This window comes from Chelonia mydas, chromosome 12 (genome assembly GCF_015237465.2).
Source record: "Chelonia mydas isolate rCheMyd1 chromosome 12, rCheMyd1.pri.v2, whole genome shotgun sequence".
NCBI lineage: Eukaryota > Metazoa > Chordata > Testudines > Cheloniidae > Chelonia > Chelonia mydas.
Window position 1 is genome coordinate 18,858,124 of NC_051252.2, and position 16,031 is coordinate 18,874,154.

Below are 16,031 nucleotides of genomic sequence, written 5' to 3' on the forward strand. Positions count from 1 at the left end.
TTATTAGATAATTAACTTTTTGTTCATGATTTGCGTCAACTGCAATAGGATGGTAACTGGAATTAAATTAAACACACAAAATAGCATATAACATTTATTTTTTATTAAGCAAAACAAGCCCTTAATGTGGTACATGATGTATTGTCATATTTATAAAGCTTGACCTCAAAAGTTAGATGTTTGCCCTCTATTCTTTCTGTATTTATAAAAGCAGCCTTTAACTCAGTTTTTTTATTAGAGGCTCATATATTCATCTCATTTATTTTTTATTTAAATGTTTCAAGAAATTATAATTTTGATTAATGTATTGTGTAGTAAATTCAAATTTTCTTTTAAACGGTTTTTTTAAAGAAAAACTTATTTAAATAAAATAAAATCAAATTTAAATAAAAAAAATCTGATATTTTAGATTTAAAAAGAAAGTATTGATTTATATCCACCTGCTTTCGTTTGTTTTAAACCTGCTGCCTGTTAACTTCATAGGGTGACCACTAGTTCTTGTGTTATGTGAAGGGGTAAATAACAATTCCTTATTCGCTTTCTCTATATCATTCGTGATTTTATAGACTTCTAAGTCCCCTCCCTCCCCCCCTTTGTTGTCTCTCATCTGAGCTGAAGAATCCTTATTTTTTTAATCTCTTCTCATATGAAAGCTGTTCCATACCCTTAATCATTTTTGTTGCTCTTCTCTGCATCTTTTCCAATTCTAATATATATATATTTTTGAGATTGGGGTGACCAGAATTGCACACAGTATTCAAGGTGTGGGCATATCACAGATGTTTGATATTCTGTTTTATCTCTTCCTTTCCTAATAGTTCTTAATGTTCTGTTAGCTTTGACTGCTGCCACATATTGAGCAAATGTTTTCAAAGAACTTTCTGCAGTGTCTCTAAGATCTTTTCTTGAATGGTAACAGCTAATTCAGACACTATCATTTTGTATGTAGAGCTGTGATTATTTTTTCCAATGTGCATTAATTTGCACTTATCAAAATTGAATTTCAACTGCCATTTTGCTGCCCTGTCACCCAGTTTAGTGAGATCCCTTTGTAACTCTTTGCTGTCTGCTTGGGACTTAACTGTCCTGAGTAACTTGGTATCCTCTGCAAATTTTGTTACCTTACTATTTTTGTCACCTTGAGGGACCCTGCTATTTACCTCTCTCTCCATTGTGAAAACTGATAATTTATTCCTATCCTTTGTTCCCTACCTTGTAACCAGTTACTGATCCATGAGAAGACCTTCCCTCTTATCCCATGACTCCTTACTTTGCTCAGGAGCCTTTGGTGAGGGACCTTGTCAAAGGCTTTCTGAAAGTCCAAGTACACTTGATCACCCTTGTTCACATGCTTCTTGACACCTTCAAAAAATTCTAGTAGATTGGCAAGGCATGATTTTCCATGTTGACTCTTCCCCAACATATCGTGTTTTTGTCTGTTCTGTTAACTATAGTTTCAGACAATTTGCCTGGTACTGAAGTTAGGCTCGCTGTCCTGTAATCGCCAGGATGGCTTCTGCAGCCTTTTTTAAAAATTGGAATTACATTAGCTACCCTTCTTGTACAGAGGCTGATTTAAGCGATGGGTTACATGCCACAGTTAGTTGTTCTGCAGTTTCATATTTGAGTTCCTTCAGAATTCTTGGGTGAGCACCGTCTGGTCCTGGTGACTTCGTGCTGTTGAATCCATCAATTTGTTTCAAACCCTCCTCTACACCTTAGTCTGGGATGGTTCCTCAGATTTGTCACGTAAAAAGAATAGCTTGGGTGTGGGGATCTCCCCCACATCTGTTGTGCAGTGAAGACTGATGCAAATAATTCATTTAGTTTCTCTGCAACGGCCTTGTCTTCCATGAATGCTTTTTTAGTACCTTGATTGTTCAGTGGCTCCACTGTTTGGTAGACTTATTGCTTCAGATGTACTTAATTTTTTTTGCTGTTGTTTTTATCTTTAGTTAGTTGCTCTTCAAATTCTTTATTGGCCTACCATAAACGTTTACAGTTGCCAGAGTTTATGCTCCTTTCTATTTTTCTTGCTAGGATTTGACTTCCAATTTTTCAAGAATGCCTTTTTGCTTCTAACTACCTCTTTTACTCTGCTGTTTAGCCATTATGGCATTTATTGCATTCTCTTACTTTTTTTTTCCCCTTTAAATTTGAGGTATACATTTAGTTTGGGCCTCTCTAAACTAGACTATTTAAAATAGACTCCATGCATTTTGCAGGCATTTCACCTTTGTGATTTTTCCTTTTAATTTCTGTTTAACTAGCATCTTTTTTGTGCAGTTCTCCTTTTCAGAGTTAAATGCTAAGGCGGTAGGTTTCTTCGGTATTCCACCCTCCCCCACCGCAGCCCAAGGTGTTAAATTAAACTCTATTTTAGTTGCTGTTGCCAAGTGGTTCAGCTATATTCACCTCTTGGATCAGATCCTGTGCTCCACTTAGGACTAGATCAAGAATTGTCCTTCCCTTGTGGGTATCAGTACAAGCTGCTCCAAGAAGCAATCATTTATGGTGTCTATCTTTGCATCCCTTCCTGAGGTGATATGTATCCAGTCAATATGAGGATAGCTGAAGTCCCTATTATTGCGTTTTCTGCCTTTGTAGCCTCTCTAATCTCGCTGAGTATTTCACAATCACAGTAATCATCCTTGTCAGGGGGTTGATAATATATTTCCACTTCTGTGCTGCTATTGTGCAAGCATGGAATTTCTATCCATAGAGATTCTCTGGTACAATTTGATTCAGTTAAGATTTAAGATAAGGTAAAAGGTTCTTGTAAGCGTGGAAGAGCCTGAAACTAATGTTAACTGGTCCGTTTTCTTAAAGTAAACTGAAGTGTGCAAAGGGATTTAACTTCAGGAGGGATCTGTTGCCTGGGAGTTTAACTTTTCTTTTTCCTTAAGTGCCTTGACATTCCTTCAGAGGCCCTGCTGCTAGAGCCAGGAGTCGGCTTCAAACATACTGAGTGGTATGTGTGCTGTCTCTGCCCATGGAGGATGTGTGTGCTACAGCAGCAAATGGGCCACGACAGGACTTTGGAAGAATACATTTATCCCCAATTTAGTGTGTTCTCATGCTATTTATTTGGATGAAATCATTCAGTCACTGACCGAATATTTAGCTAGCGGACAGACTCTGGCAGGAGTATATAAGGAAGGATTGACTTAATTTAATGAGCACAAAGGTCACTTGAGGTAACGTCTGTATTTAAGCTGCAGAGCATTGGCTCTCAAATATAAAGAGTATACAGTAGACATATGCCTTTGGTTCTTTGTTTTCTGTACAGTAGAACCTCACTTAATTACACTGACCAGGAAGACTCACTGAGCATTAGTTGAATTTTGTGAATCATCAAGGAAGCTAGTTTTCCTTCTTCATTGCCAGGAGAAAGCACTGCAAAATGTACCTGGTTCATGTGATTTAACATAGTATGATCCTTGATCATATGCTATAAATATTCTGCATTTTATATTTATAGCTTTTGTCAATAAGTGGAAATTCGGTCTAGTGGACTAGGCTGGTGGCTACGAAGACCTGAATTCTATTCTTGTCTCTGCCAGTTGTGTGCCCTTTGGCAAACCACTTCACTTCTGTGCTTCATTTCCCCTGTCTATAAAATAGGGGTTATTAGTCTACTTGAGAAGAGTATTCTGAAGATTGTTTGTACAGCACAGGTTGTGTGTAACCTTACTGAAGTAAGGGACAAGTCAAGGCCTAATAGCTTGTTGCATTCAAATATTTGTTGGGAAGTGTAGTGCACAAATTAGCAGTGTGAATGGTGATGCTATACCATATAGAGAAGGAAGTCACTGGCTATGGGTTCAGATCTGTGTTTATTTTGCAGAACCAAATAGGCAATGTATACACGTTTATGGTATCTTATCAAGAAATCTTTCTGTGCTTTTGAGAATGGCTTTAAAATTAAATGCTTCTGCCTTGTCTAGGATACATTGCATCCTTGTATCTCTCCTAGTAATGCCTGAGCTACAGGTATGCACACTGTTAACACTTTACCAAACAACTTTAGGAATACAGTTTTATAGAATAACCTATGCATCATTGTGGGCTGCTCAGAACCTGCTTAAGCTGCATTGTTTATCTTTATCTTGTCAAACCTTGTTAATGGAAAAAAGTCTGGGAGTTTAATTTCCTGCTGTTCCCTACTATATTTTCTTGCCTTTTTGTTTTATGACTATAATTTTCTTTCTCTCTTGTATATGTTTGATTTATATCGATATACGTGCCCATATGCAATACATCTGCAGGATTAAGGGCCTCCATAAATTGCTTGATTTATCAGTGAGGATAGTATTCTGAAATTCTGGTGGGTGGTATTTATGACAGATGTTGTCCTGTCTTTGAGAAAATGGTCATACAAGGGGTGAAGCAGCCGGCCTATTAGAGTCATAGACTAGAAATAGCCATTCTGCTTTACGGAACAAAGCATATAAGTAAGTTTATTTTAATAGGGACTACTCCTTGAATGAGCAAGTGTCAGGATGACTAATCTCTGTATATGGGCTTGTGTTGGGGGAAAGTTTAGCAGTAGGAGTTGCCCACCTTCTACCCAAGCCTTTTCTTGCTGTTAGACATGCCGTTTTGGGGGCAGGCCCTGACTGGTCATTAGAGATCTCTAGACCACTTCTAGGCATGTTAACCATGATATCCTTGCATTTGGGTAATAATTCTCCTTTCAGTTTCTCTAGTGTTGTATGTTTCAGCTGGATACAGTATTCATTTCCTGTCCCAAATTGTGTATTCTTGCCATGCACTGTGAATCAGCTGGCATCTCAGAAGGGTCTGTACATCAGTGGTGGGGAAAGTGATTCTATATTTCTCATCTACCCTCTGAGGTGCTGAGACCTAATTAGTTTATATCTGACTTTAAAATTTAGTGCAAACTCTTTCACTATGCTTTATATTTTTACTATACAAGTAACAAAGGCTTTACATGCTGATACATCAGTGGATGGTTTAGTGAATCAGTATTGTCATCTGCTTTAAAGTTTGTGGTTTTAGTTGAATTCTCCTGGAAACTGCAGCAGTCAAGGGTTTTGACCCATCTCATTTAAATTCCGAAGTCAGTAGTGCAATGGATAAAATTCGTTGTTTTTGTGTAGCCCTCCGCCTCAAAACCTTTGCAGTGAGGCAGTAGTGGTTTGAGTGAAGCAGCCATTTGGGAGACTAACCTTCCGATGTAGCAGGGAGCATTGCGGGTGGTCTGAGTGATGTGTGGAAAACGTAAACCTGCTAGCATGACAGAACGCAAGTTACAGTCCTTTAACTCTAATTTTGATATCTTGTGACGTGCACTGGGCATCTGTGTCCACCAGTGAATCACAGTAACACTAAGATTTTTTTTCCCTTCCTTTCAGGGTATGGCCTGCCAGATGATGTTGTGATAGAAAAGAGGGGCAAAGGAGACCACTTTTTTGACTGTACAGGGGCGAATATAAGAATCTCCAGTTTGAAGCTGGTTCAGCATGATGCAGTAGAGGGGATCTTAAGTAAGTAAGAAAGCGTTTGTCCATTTTTATGCTTTCGTAATTACTGGTGGAATTAAAGCTTTGCTAATCTGTAAATTTGCATTCAATATTACACTCTTACCAACCTGCAAAAGTACGCAGAAAAGGGATCCTATTGGTATAAACATCAGAGCTTCAAGATTTCTTTACCTAGATTATTAAGAACTTGAAATTTAATAACTCCCAGCCTTTGAACTATCTGACTGCCATCTTAAATTGTCAAGCTTTATTCTCATTCTTAAAAAACAGTAATCTAATCAAACTGTCCTTTCTGCTCGGCAGTGTTTGCTCAGGGCTGGGGAAGAAGGTTGCAGTGCAGAAGGTGTGGGCTCTGGGGTGGGGGTGGGGATGATAGGTTTAGGGTGCAGGCTGCCCTGGGGCTGTGGTGGGGAGAGAGGACCCCCCTCAGCCCTCTCTCGCCTCAGGAGCTCGGGGCCAGAGGAGAAGCGCTTCTCCATGGACGCTCCGGTGGGCCTGGGCTGGGCCAAGGGAGGGGCTCCTCTGCCCAGCATCACCAGTGGGGCGGGGCTCCTCTCCCCTGGCTGTGTGCTGCAAGTCCAGGGCAGGTCCATGCTGGGGCTGGCGGGCAGGGGTGCGGCCGAGCAGTTTAGAGGAAATTTATCTGCGAAGTCTACCTGCCTCTAAAAATTGCTACATAGCCTACTCCAGTTTGGCTGGTGAATGAAACCTGCTCACCTTACTGGCAGAGAGAACTGCCTTGGAAATACCTGACTATTGCTGAACCAACCTTTCCTCTCCTTAGTCACCACCAACCCCTCTGCTTGCTGACAGCACATTCGAACTGAAGCTCAGCCATAAGCCTGCTCAGCAGGATACTTCTTTTGTCCCTTTCCTCAAACAATATTTATGTAGCTATCCAGTAAGCCCATTCCCCACTCTTCGTGCTGGCAGCTCAGTTCTGTAGCTCTAAGCAATCTCTTTCCCTTTTGTTCCCTACCCTCTGACTGGCAGCTTTGTGCTATTGTGCCTCATGTCACTTGACCTCTCCTGTTGTCCTTGTCCAGCAATCGAGAACCCGATCCCGTTGCTTCCCCAGAAAGCACTGCTGCCTGCCCTGGTCTCAGGTTAATAAGATTTTTCTCATGCTGTAAACCCTTCAGTTGAGAATCTGCATTTTGTAAGCAAAACCATGCTACTTTACAGGCTGTTGTTTTCATCGGTTCTTGGAATAGAGTATCACTCAGACTATTCTTTTGATCATCTAAGGAAAAATTAGTTCCATCTGAAGATAAACTTATTGGGTCCTGCCCATCTGCCTTTGGGGAAGATGCTAATTAACACTTCACTAAATAGACGTGGATTGAAATAAATATCACTTTAAAGTGCTTAGCACCTTCATGTAGGTATTTCATATTTTATCAACTTAGGAAAAACATCTTCACAAAGAAAGGGAATCAAGGTTAATATGGAGAGGTTACTGCTGTCATTTAAAAAAAAAACAACCAAACACAAAAAAACCCAAAACTCTAATGTTCCTTTGCAACAAAGGGCCTGGATTATATTAGAAAACTTGCACTGGTGTAACTATATGTTTTTAGTTATACCTGTGCAAACCACTATTGTAGGCAAATTTAAATTGATTTTAGCTTAATTCAGAAATTTATGAAATTAAGAAACTGGTATAAGCACAATTTGGATTAGTTCAAGTGAATCTACATTAGGTTTTTGCATCAGTGTTACTGAACTGATTTAGTTACAAAAATAAGTGTAATCCAGATCACATCCACCGGGTTACAACATGTACACTGGCATGTGAGAACATCCGTGTGTGTAATTGCTTTGGTCTCAGATATATGATATTTATTTGTATTGCAAAAGATCTTCTAGTTATCCTGTTTAGTTGTGTTACACGCATCCCTGATTTTCTTTGTGGGATTAAGCCAAGTCAATGCATTACTCTGAATTATTTTCTCTTGTAAAAAACATGCAATTTAATGAGAGAGAGTCAGCAAAGCTAGACAGTTGTCCTCTTTTCTAAGTTAGCATTGAACAAAATCAGTTTAGGGTATGGCACAGTTCTCCGCGGGCCCATGCTGCAAATGTATGAAAACGTTTGTTGACTAAACTCTGCTTGGGTGGCAGCAGGTGAACACACAACAGAACCACTAACCCAGGAACCTATCCTTGCAACAAAGCCCGTTGCCAACTGTGCCCACATATCTATTCAGGAGACACCATCACAGGGCCTAATCACATCAGCCACACTATCAGAGGCTCGTTCACCTGCACATCCACCAATGTGATATATGCCATCATGTGCCAGCAATGCCCCTCTGCCATGTACATTGGTCAAACTGGACAGTCTCTACGTAAAAGAATAAATGGACACAAATCAGATGTCAAGAATTATAACATTCATAAACCAGTCGGAGAACACTTCAATCTCTCTGGTCACGCGATTACAGACATGAAGGTCACTATCTTACAACAAAAAAACTTCAAATCCAGACTCCAGTGAGAAACTGCTGAATTGGAATTCATTTGCAAATTGGATACTATTAATTTAGGCTTAAATAGAGACTGGGAGTGGCTAAGTCATTATGCAAGGTAGCCTATTTCCCCTTGTTTTTTCCTACACCCCCCCCCCCCGACGTTCTGGTTAAACTTGGATTTATGCTGGAAATGGCCCACCTTGATTATCATACACATTGTAAGGAGAGTGGTCAGTTTGGATGAGCTATTACCAGCAGGAGAGTGAGTTTGTGTGTGTGTGTGGGGGGTGGGGGGGGGAGGTGAGAACCTGGATTTGTGCTGGAAATGGCCCACCTTGATTATCATACACATTGTAAGGAGAGTGGTCAGTTTGGATGAGCTATTACCAGCAGGAGAGTGAGTTTGTGTGTGTGTGTATGGGGGTGGGGGGGTGAGAAAACCTGGATTTGTGCTGGAAATGGCCCACCTTGATTATCATGCACATTGTAGGGAGAGTGGTCACCTTGGATAAGCTTTTACCAGCAGGAGAGTGAGTTTGTGTGTGTGTGTTTTTCTGGGGGGGGGGAACCTGGATTTGTGCTGGAAATGGCCCACCTTGATTATCATGCACATTGTAGGGAGAGTGGTCACTTTGGATAAGCTATTACCAGCAGGAGAGAGTTTGTGTGTGGTTTTTGGGGGGGGGGAAAAAAAAAGGGTGGGGGGGTAGGGGGTGAGAACCTGGATTTGTGCTGGAAATGGCCCACCTTGATTATCATACACATTGTAAAGAGAGTGGTCACTTTGGATGGGCTATTACCAGCAGGAGAGTGAGTTTGTATGGGGGGGGGGCGGAGGGTGAGAAAACCCAGATTTGTGCTGGAAATGGCCCAACTTGATTATCATACATATTGTAAGGAGAGTGATCACTTTAGATAAGCTATTACCAGCAGGAGAGTGGGGTGGGAGGAGGTATTGTTTCATGGTCTCTGTGTATATAATGTCTTCTGCAGTTTCCACAGTATGCATCCGATGAAGTGAGCTGTAGCTCACGAAAGCTCATGCTCAAATAAATTAGTTAGTCTCTAAGGTGCCACAAGTACTTCTTTTCTTTTTGCGAATACAGACTAACACGGCTGTTACTCTGAAACCTGATTTTAAGAGGTGGTAACACATGAAGAAATAAGAGAGGGGCCAGTCCTCCTTTGTTGCAGAGCTGGATATTAAAGCTGCCACAGGATGGAAAGAAATAACTTTCTGTATTTTCACCACAATTTTTCCAACAGGTGTCTAGTTCCGTCAGCTGTGGGCAGTAATATTGGGAGCTCCTCCTTTGGACTGAGAATGTGCCCAAGCCAAATTTATAAATCACTATCAGATACCTGTTGTTGCCAAGTATTGGCCCATTTGTAAATATTCACAGTGACCATCCCATTATCATTATCACACATACTTGGAGTTATTTGGCAACAGTTATGCAGACAGTGAACTCTTTGGCTCTAAGCTCCCTGTAGACCAAAACACTTATGACTTTATTGCATTGTTACCTTTAAATTTAGATTGGTTAGTTCTAATTCTATTTAAATTTGCTTTAATCTTCTGAAAGTCGAAACCTGAAAATTATCCACTAAGGTGTAAAGGCAAAACTTTACCATAGTTTTGCTTGTTTGATCATTTGGGTCACGTAGCAGGTCTAGGGCTGTGTGTGCACATGTACCGGGGTGGCCAAACTTACTGACCCTCGGAGCCACATACGACAATCTTCAGAAGTTCAAGAGCCAGGGCGCACCTGCCAGGGCTTGCGGCTTCAGCTCCGCTCCTGTTGAAGCCCCGAGACCCCTCTCCCCCGCCCCCACTGAGCAGAACTCCCTACCCCATCACTCAGCTGCAAGGCAGAAGTCCTGAGCTCTCTCCCCCACCCCCCAGTCTGGTAGGTGGAAAATGGGGGCTCTGCGAGCCCCCCACCCCGCAGTCTGGTAGATGGAGAATGGGGGGAGGGGGGCTCCGCGAGCCACACTTTAACAATAAGAGAGTCACATGTGGCTCACGAGCCACGGTTTGGCCATCGCCAGCATATACTTGGCCACTTTCTTATTTCAGGCTTTCTGAAGTATGTCAGGAGGACAGTTGATCTTGCAGGCTAGGTATATATCAAACACGCTTGTGGTCCCAATCACAGTAATATGTGCGCCGGACAGACTGTTACTATCCAGTGTCAGACTCAAGAGTGTTAACTTTAAAGGTGATTTGCACATTTCTGATCCTGCTGCAGCTCTGTGTGGGGTTGGTCCTGGTCCCCATGTCCCCTGACTGAGCAGCCTGATGACTACTCAGACTTTTAGCTGGGCTGCATTGGCCGTGGGGCAAGGGCTGAAAACACAACGGAGAATCTGCATTGTCCTACCTGTGCCCCATTTGCTTTGGCTGTACACCTTTCCACAGTGGAAACAAGCAGCAGGGTGTGTGTGTGTGGGTGTATATATGTGTGTGTGTGGGTGTATATATATGTGTATATATATCAAAAGAGCCTTTTCATTGAATACAGTATCTGCCACTGGAGGATCATTCATACATTGCCTTCATCCTCCCTGGTTTTGGACTCAGATTATGCTGCTGATGTGCTGGAAAGTAGCTGCACCGCAACAGTGTGTCTTTGAACGTGTATGGAAATTGTTTCCACTTAACTTTCATTGGTTTGTTACCCAGAAAATAAATACTTTTGAGAGCATACTCGTTAAAAAGCCTGAATGGTAGTGTCCAGCTTAGGCTCCACTGAAATCAGACTGAAAAAATGTTTCCTTAACAGATATTATTCTAATATGTTCTCATTACAGTATCTGTCTGGCCTGATGAACAGAAAATTCCTCTTGTTATAGATCATCCATTATACTGTCTCTTTTAGAATGATCTCTAATGTCGACACTGGATGTCTTTGATTGCAGGTGTTCACCATGGGAAAACCACACTGGAGAACTGTGTGCTACAGTGTGAAACTACAGGTGTTACTGTGCGGACATCAGCAGAGCTATTAATGAAGAACTCTGATCTGTATGGTGCCAAGGTGTGAACTAACTTTTAAATATTTTTTTGAAACAAAACTCCATCTTGAATAAAATGAAGCTCCCTGTGGGCAAATAGGGAATCATAATCAGGAAAGTGGATGAGTTCCTTGATCCTTTAGAAAACTACCGGTATTTTCCATTAGATGGCTAAATATAATTGGTGTTTAAGAAATCAGTCAGAAAATTCTCTTAACCTCTTATGTAGTATGTTTCTACGAGGGGAGACTCATATTGACTTGCATGTGAAACTGAAAATCAAACCATAACCAAGAGTCAGTTATGAAATAACCTCAGGTGCATTCTTGGAGCTGATTCATGGGACAAGGCTGTTCTTAAAATGAGCCTGTTTTGTGCCCCTTAAATGGTCTTGTCTCTCATTAAACTGATATTCTTTCTCCAGCTGAACTGCCTGTTTTTGAACATGTTACCTATTGATTCTTACAAGGAGATGATCAAAATCTAACACTTCATTACATCGCAAAAAAATCACTGGATTTCCTAGGACTGGGTGTGGTGTATTAAAGAGAAAATACATCTCTGTGCATGTGTCGTGCAATCTCATCCCAACAGACCTTTTGTGGTGTGGTAGCAGCATTGCCAGTGGGGATTGAACCATGAGCATCTCCTACCTGACTTAGTTTACTAAGCCCAAGAACAGGAAGAAATAGAAGACTCTTACCATGTAGCCACTAGGTAGAGACAAAGATCCACTTTGGGGTAATGGGTTACACTGGGAACTTGCTGACTCATTTGTGATATGTCTCTTTAATTTACAGGGTGCTGGTGTGGAAATATACCCAGGTAGCACATGTACCCTGCTGGGCAATGGCATACACCACTGCAAGGAGGGAATCCTCATAAAAGTGAGTTCCAGATGGAACGTGCTCTGATCAGTTATCAAGATCATACCTATTCAGATTGGTACCTACCAGTAACTATTCTAGTTAGTTATCTCATGATGTCACTACTTTTTTATTTTAACTTATTTGAAAGACAAGGTATGATAACACTGAAAGCAGTGGATTTAAATTTTTGTCTATTATAGCAAAATAGTCCTACTTCATGGCTGCAACAAGGAAAATGGTGACTATATTTAATTATGTCCCTTAAATATACAAATAGATGAAGTTATTTTGTATTATCTTCATTTTTAGAGAAGACATTCTAGCTGGGTTGAAATTCCCTTTCTGAGAATTGGTTACGTAAATCTTTTTTTCATTTGTCTTCTGCTATAGGATTTCTTAGATGAGCATTATGACATTCCCAAGATCACCATGGTGAACAATGTGATCCATAATAATGACGGGTATGGAGTCGTCCTGGTTAAATCTACCGTTTCCTCCGATGTAAAAGACATTGCTGTCAAAAATTCAGAAGGTATTTTTTTAACTCTAGTGACTTAATAGGAGTCTAAATGTAGTGGTGAATCTATGGTTTCTGTAAAATATTTAGAAAATGCACATCATAACTTGGCAGAAAGAAAGTCTTAAACTTTCTAATAAGGAGAAAAAAATATAAGTCTAGGTCTGACTTCCCTATAATTATCAGAGGACTGAGATTTCCCAGATCACAGCTACTGCAAAGGAATGTTTAGGAGTAGCTGCAGGTGCATGTGTGTAATTACTTGTACTTCAATTTCACTTTTTTATCCAATGATATCAAAGCATTTGTAAAAATTTATTCTGGGCACTGGAAGCCCGTATCGGGCAGCTGGCATGATGGTCTTTCAGAACATCCTGACTACTTAGCCATTTAAAATATGACACTTTCTGCAATAAAAGGAGTTTTAATCTCTGTTCCATGCTAGTTGTCCTTGAGGCTTTCCATTTGTCTCCCCTCTGACCCAGCCACTCGTTTAGTGTGTCTGAGTCCATCTTAAATGGAGTGTAGCTATTCAGTGAGGAAAAGGAGCTTTCCAGTTGATTGATGCCTACTGGACCTGTCTGCTCCACTATGCAGATCCTACAGGACTGGAACTAATTACTTGGTCACACACACAAAATGGCATGTTGTCAGGGAGAAAGTGGGCATATTCCTCCCACGACCCTTTCCTACCCATATTAATTCTCTGCTCTCCTGTTCCACCATGCAGCAGAAATGAGACTTGTTGGATCTAGCTTATTCCTCCCAGTGTAGTTGTTCCCCACCATAAATATCACTTGACAACTGTACTTTCCATGTCTTATTTCAAAGAAAGATACTAAGCTCTCAGTTGCAATATCTTATCCCCACTCAGCTGTCTCTCTCTCAAATACTTGACTGTCTCTGAGTAATTTATTTAAGTCTCCAGATTCTTTCTTAAGCATCACACTCGTATACTTGGAATATATGGGGCTATCATTAAAATTGCATCCCAAAGGGGTGGTAGGAGGAAGCTGATGAATTTTTTTCTCTGAACTTTTCATAAAATATTCATTGCCACTTTGCTGTTTCCAGTGGCAATCACCTTGAAAACTTCTTCTTGCATTTTAACTCTTCATGCTGGATTGTCATTGGATATCTCAGTTGCCACCTGACTTTGTTCTTTGTGCTATATGTACTGTACCTTTGTGTTTGCATTGGAAGAATTAGCTCTTATTGACAAGAGCTGATGTAGCTGAACTATGTAATACTTGAAAGTTATTGCAATATGGGGAATATTTTCATTGTTTAATAAGACTTAAAGAAAACCCCTAAATTTCAAAGTATTCCGAATCTGACACTTTAATTAGTTCAGCTCCTCCAGGCATCTGCACAGTCTGTAATAACCTCATCACTGTTTTCGGATTTAGGAAATATACAGACTATCCAGTCAAACGGTGGGACAGACAATGTAGAAGATTTGGGACATGAAGAGCTACATGAATGTGCAACAGGTCAACTGGAGCTCCATGAGAGAGCTGAGATGTCTGAACAAACTGCAGGCAATTATGAAATTGCAAATGAACTTGTTGCTACCTCTGTAAAGAAGAGCCAGATGCACAAGAAAAGGCTGAGTGAACTGGGAATCACAGAGGCTGATGACAACTTAATGTCTCAGGAAATGTTTGTTTCTATCGTGGGAAATCAGTTCAAACGAAATGGGAAAGGAAGTTTTGGCACGTTCCTCTTCTGACTGTCCTGACTTGAAATGCAATTAGGGTAGGCAATTTGCACAAGCTGTTATGTTCACTGCTACTTTGAGAGAAGTTAATCTGACTCATCTGCCTTCCATTATGTTGCTAGAATGTGATGAAATTCAAGAATATTTATTCTTTTTAACAGTGTGCATGTTGCACATGTGAGGTTGCTTCCTTGCAGCAAATGTAGAAAACAGAACTCCAACGTGGAAACCTTTATGGACATTGCTGATCCACAAGCTTTTCCTTTACCAGCCATGTACTTCACTTTTATTATAGTATTTATTTAGCTACTAAATATAAAACACTTTTTTTAAAAAGGCCTAGGCACCAGAGGGGAGGGTGGACAACAGCTGCAACCATATAGCTCCCTCCATGCTATTTCTTAACTGTGCCTGAAGTGGTTCTGACTTCCATGTAATACTGGCATAGTACTTCATTTGTATGTTAATAAAGGCTTTTTTATAATTAGGGTATTACTCAATCACTTATTTATTAAGAAATTGGGGGTTACCAGTATTATAGTTACCGGATTTATTAGGAAATCTATTGAACATCTGAAAAGATGGTATTGCTCAAAGCAATGTGTGTGTGCATGTAACTTGTACTGCCTAGTGCTAAAAATATCAGTGTACCCTTTTCTTTAGCCATAATAGTGTTTTGAATTGCAACAATTTCCAAATGAAAAGGAATTAAAGTAACATGTTTGTATTTGTCATATTTTTTAGATGTTAACACAATGCTTTTTAAGTAATAAAACATGTTACTTGTGACATCAGACCATACTCTTAGAAAGGAATGGAATATTATCACAAATGTAGTTTTCAACTGGAATTTTTTTCTCCAGCCCATGGGGAATTTTTATCAATAAAACAAAGGCAAAGCATATCAGATCTAATCCCACCAGGCATTCACCTCTGTGCTCCACAAGGTGAATGGAAGACAAAGAGTCAGCTCCCAAGTTCTTACTTGGTCCTCACTTGAAGAAAAACTTGCACTGACTGCGTGAGTGAGACTTTAGTCCCATAACTGCTAAAGCATCTTTCTGGTGTAATAGCTTATTAACTTTCTGCATCCTGTTGTCCTTTAAGATCTACAGATTTGCTTTTTTTGTAATTTAGAATGTGTGTAAGGGAATACTAGCAGGGAGAGTGAGGACCTGAAAGTCCTGTAAGGTGTAAAATAACACAGCTTGCTGATAAAGGGATGATAAAGTATTTTCAATGTTACGCTGCAGAAAACTTCAGAAGATAGCTTAACACAATGTAAAACAAGAAATGAAATGCATAGCTTGTTGAAAAATTGATGTGGGTTTGACTATTTAACACTCTTCACTCCACTCCAACCTCAGTCAAGTGGTAATTAAATACCTTAATCTGTTTTATGCAATTAGTCGTTGGTGCCAAGGAAAAAGAAAAACGTATAGATTTTTGTCAGCATTCTGTTTGCTTACTGTAATTTGCACTGTCAATAGAAATATAGAAAACTTACTGCTGTTCCCTGCTTTCTTATCCCACCTTTTGCATGCTTTTCCACTTAAGACACGCAAATTAATATTTAATTTCCATTGATTGTTACTGAGAATTAAATGCCACACAGATCCCAATTTCACTCCAGTTATCTTAATTCATTAAGCACAGAGCCTTGCATTTCTGCTAGTCAACAAATATATGGAAATTTTGTCATGGCCTAAGATTATATATCTGGTTTGATTATATATAGGGTACATATATCTGGTATATTTTAACTCTGAGACTCAGTAGTCTATCTCTAAATAATACATGTCACACAGACCATTTTACTCTTCATGGAGGTTTATGCACATAGCAGGTTCTATGTCTAATTTCTAATCTGTGTTCCTAATTAAAAATTGGCACAAAAAGGCTGTAGATCTGTGGTCCCCCCCCCCC

The 16,031-nt window shown here is 40.1% G+C and overlaps 1 protein-coding gene across 2 annotated transcripts in view; it reads left to right on the top strand.

Annotated features, from left to right (window-relative positions):
* Nucleotides 1-15,611, top strand: part of SHCBP1 (SHC binding and spindle associated 1) — a 31,903-nt gene extending 16,292 nt beyond the window's left edge. For both annotated transcript variants that reach the window (XM_037878066.2, XM_043526394.1), the window contains exons 9-13: nt 5,379-5,510; nt 10,904-11,022; nt 11,800-11,886; nt 12,259-12,400; nt 13,795-15,611. In XM_037878066.2, the coding sequence (XP_037733994.1) occupies nt 5,379-5,510; nt 10,904-11,022; nt 11,800-11,886; nt 12,259-12,400; nt 13,795-14,117 (803 nt within the window). In that variant the 3' untranslated portion in view covers nt 14,118-15,611. The remainder of the gene's footprint in view (nt 1-5,378; nt 5,511-10,903; nt 11,023-11,799; nt 11,887-12,258; nt 12,401-13,794) is intronic.
* The last annotated feature ends 420 nt before the right edge of the window (nt 15,612-16,031 follow it).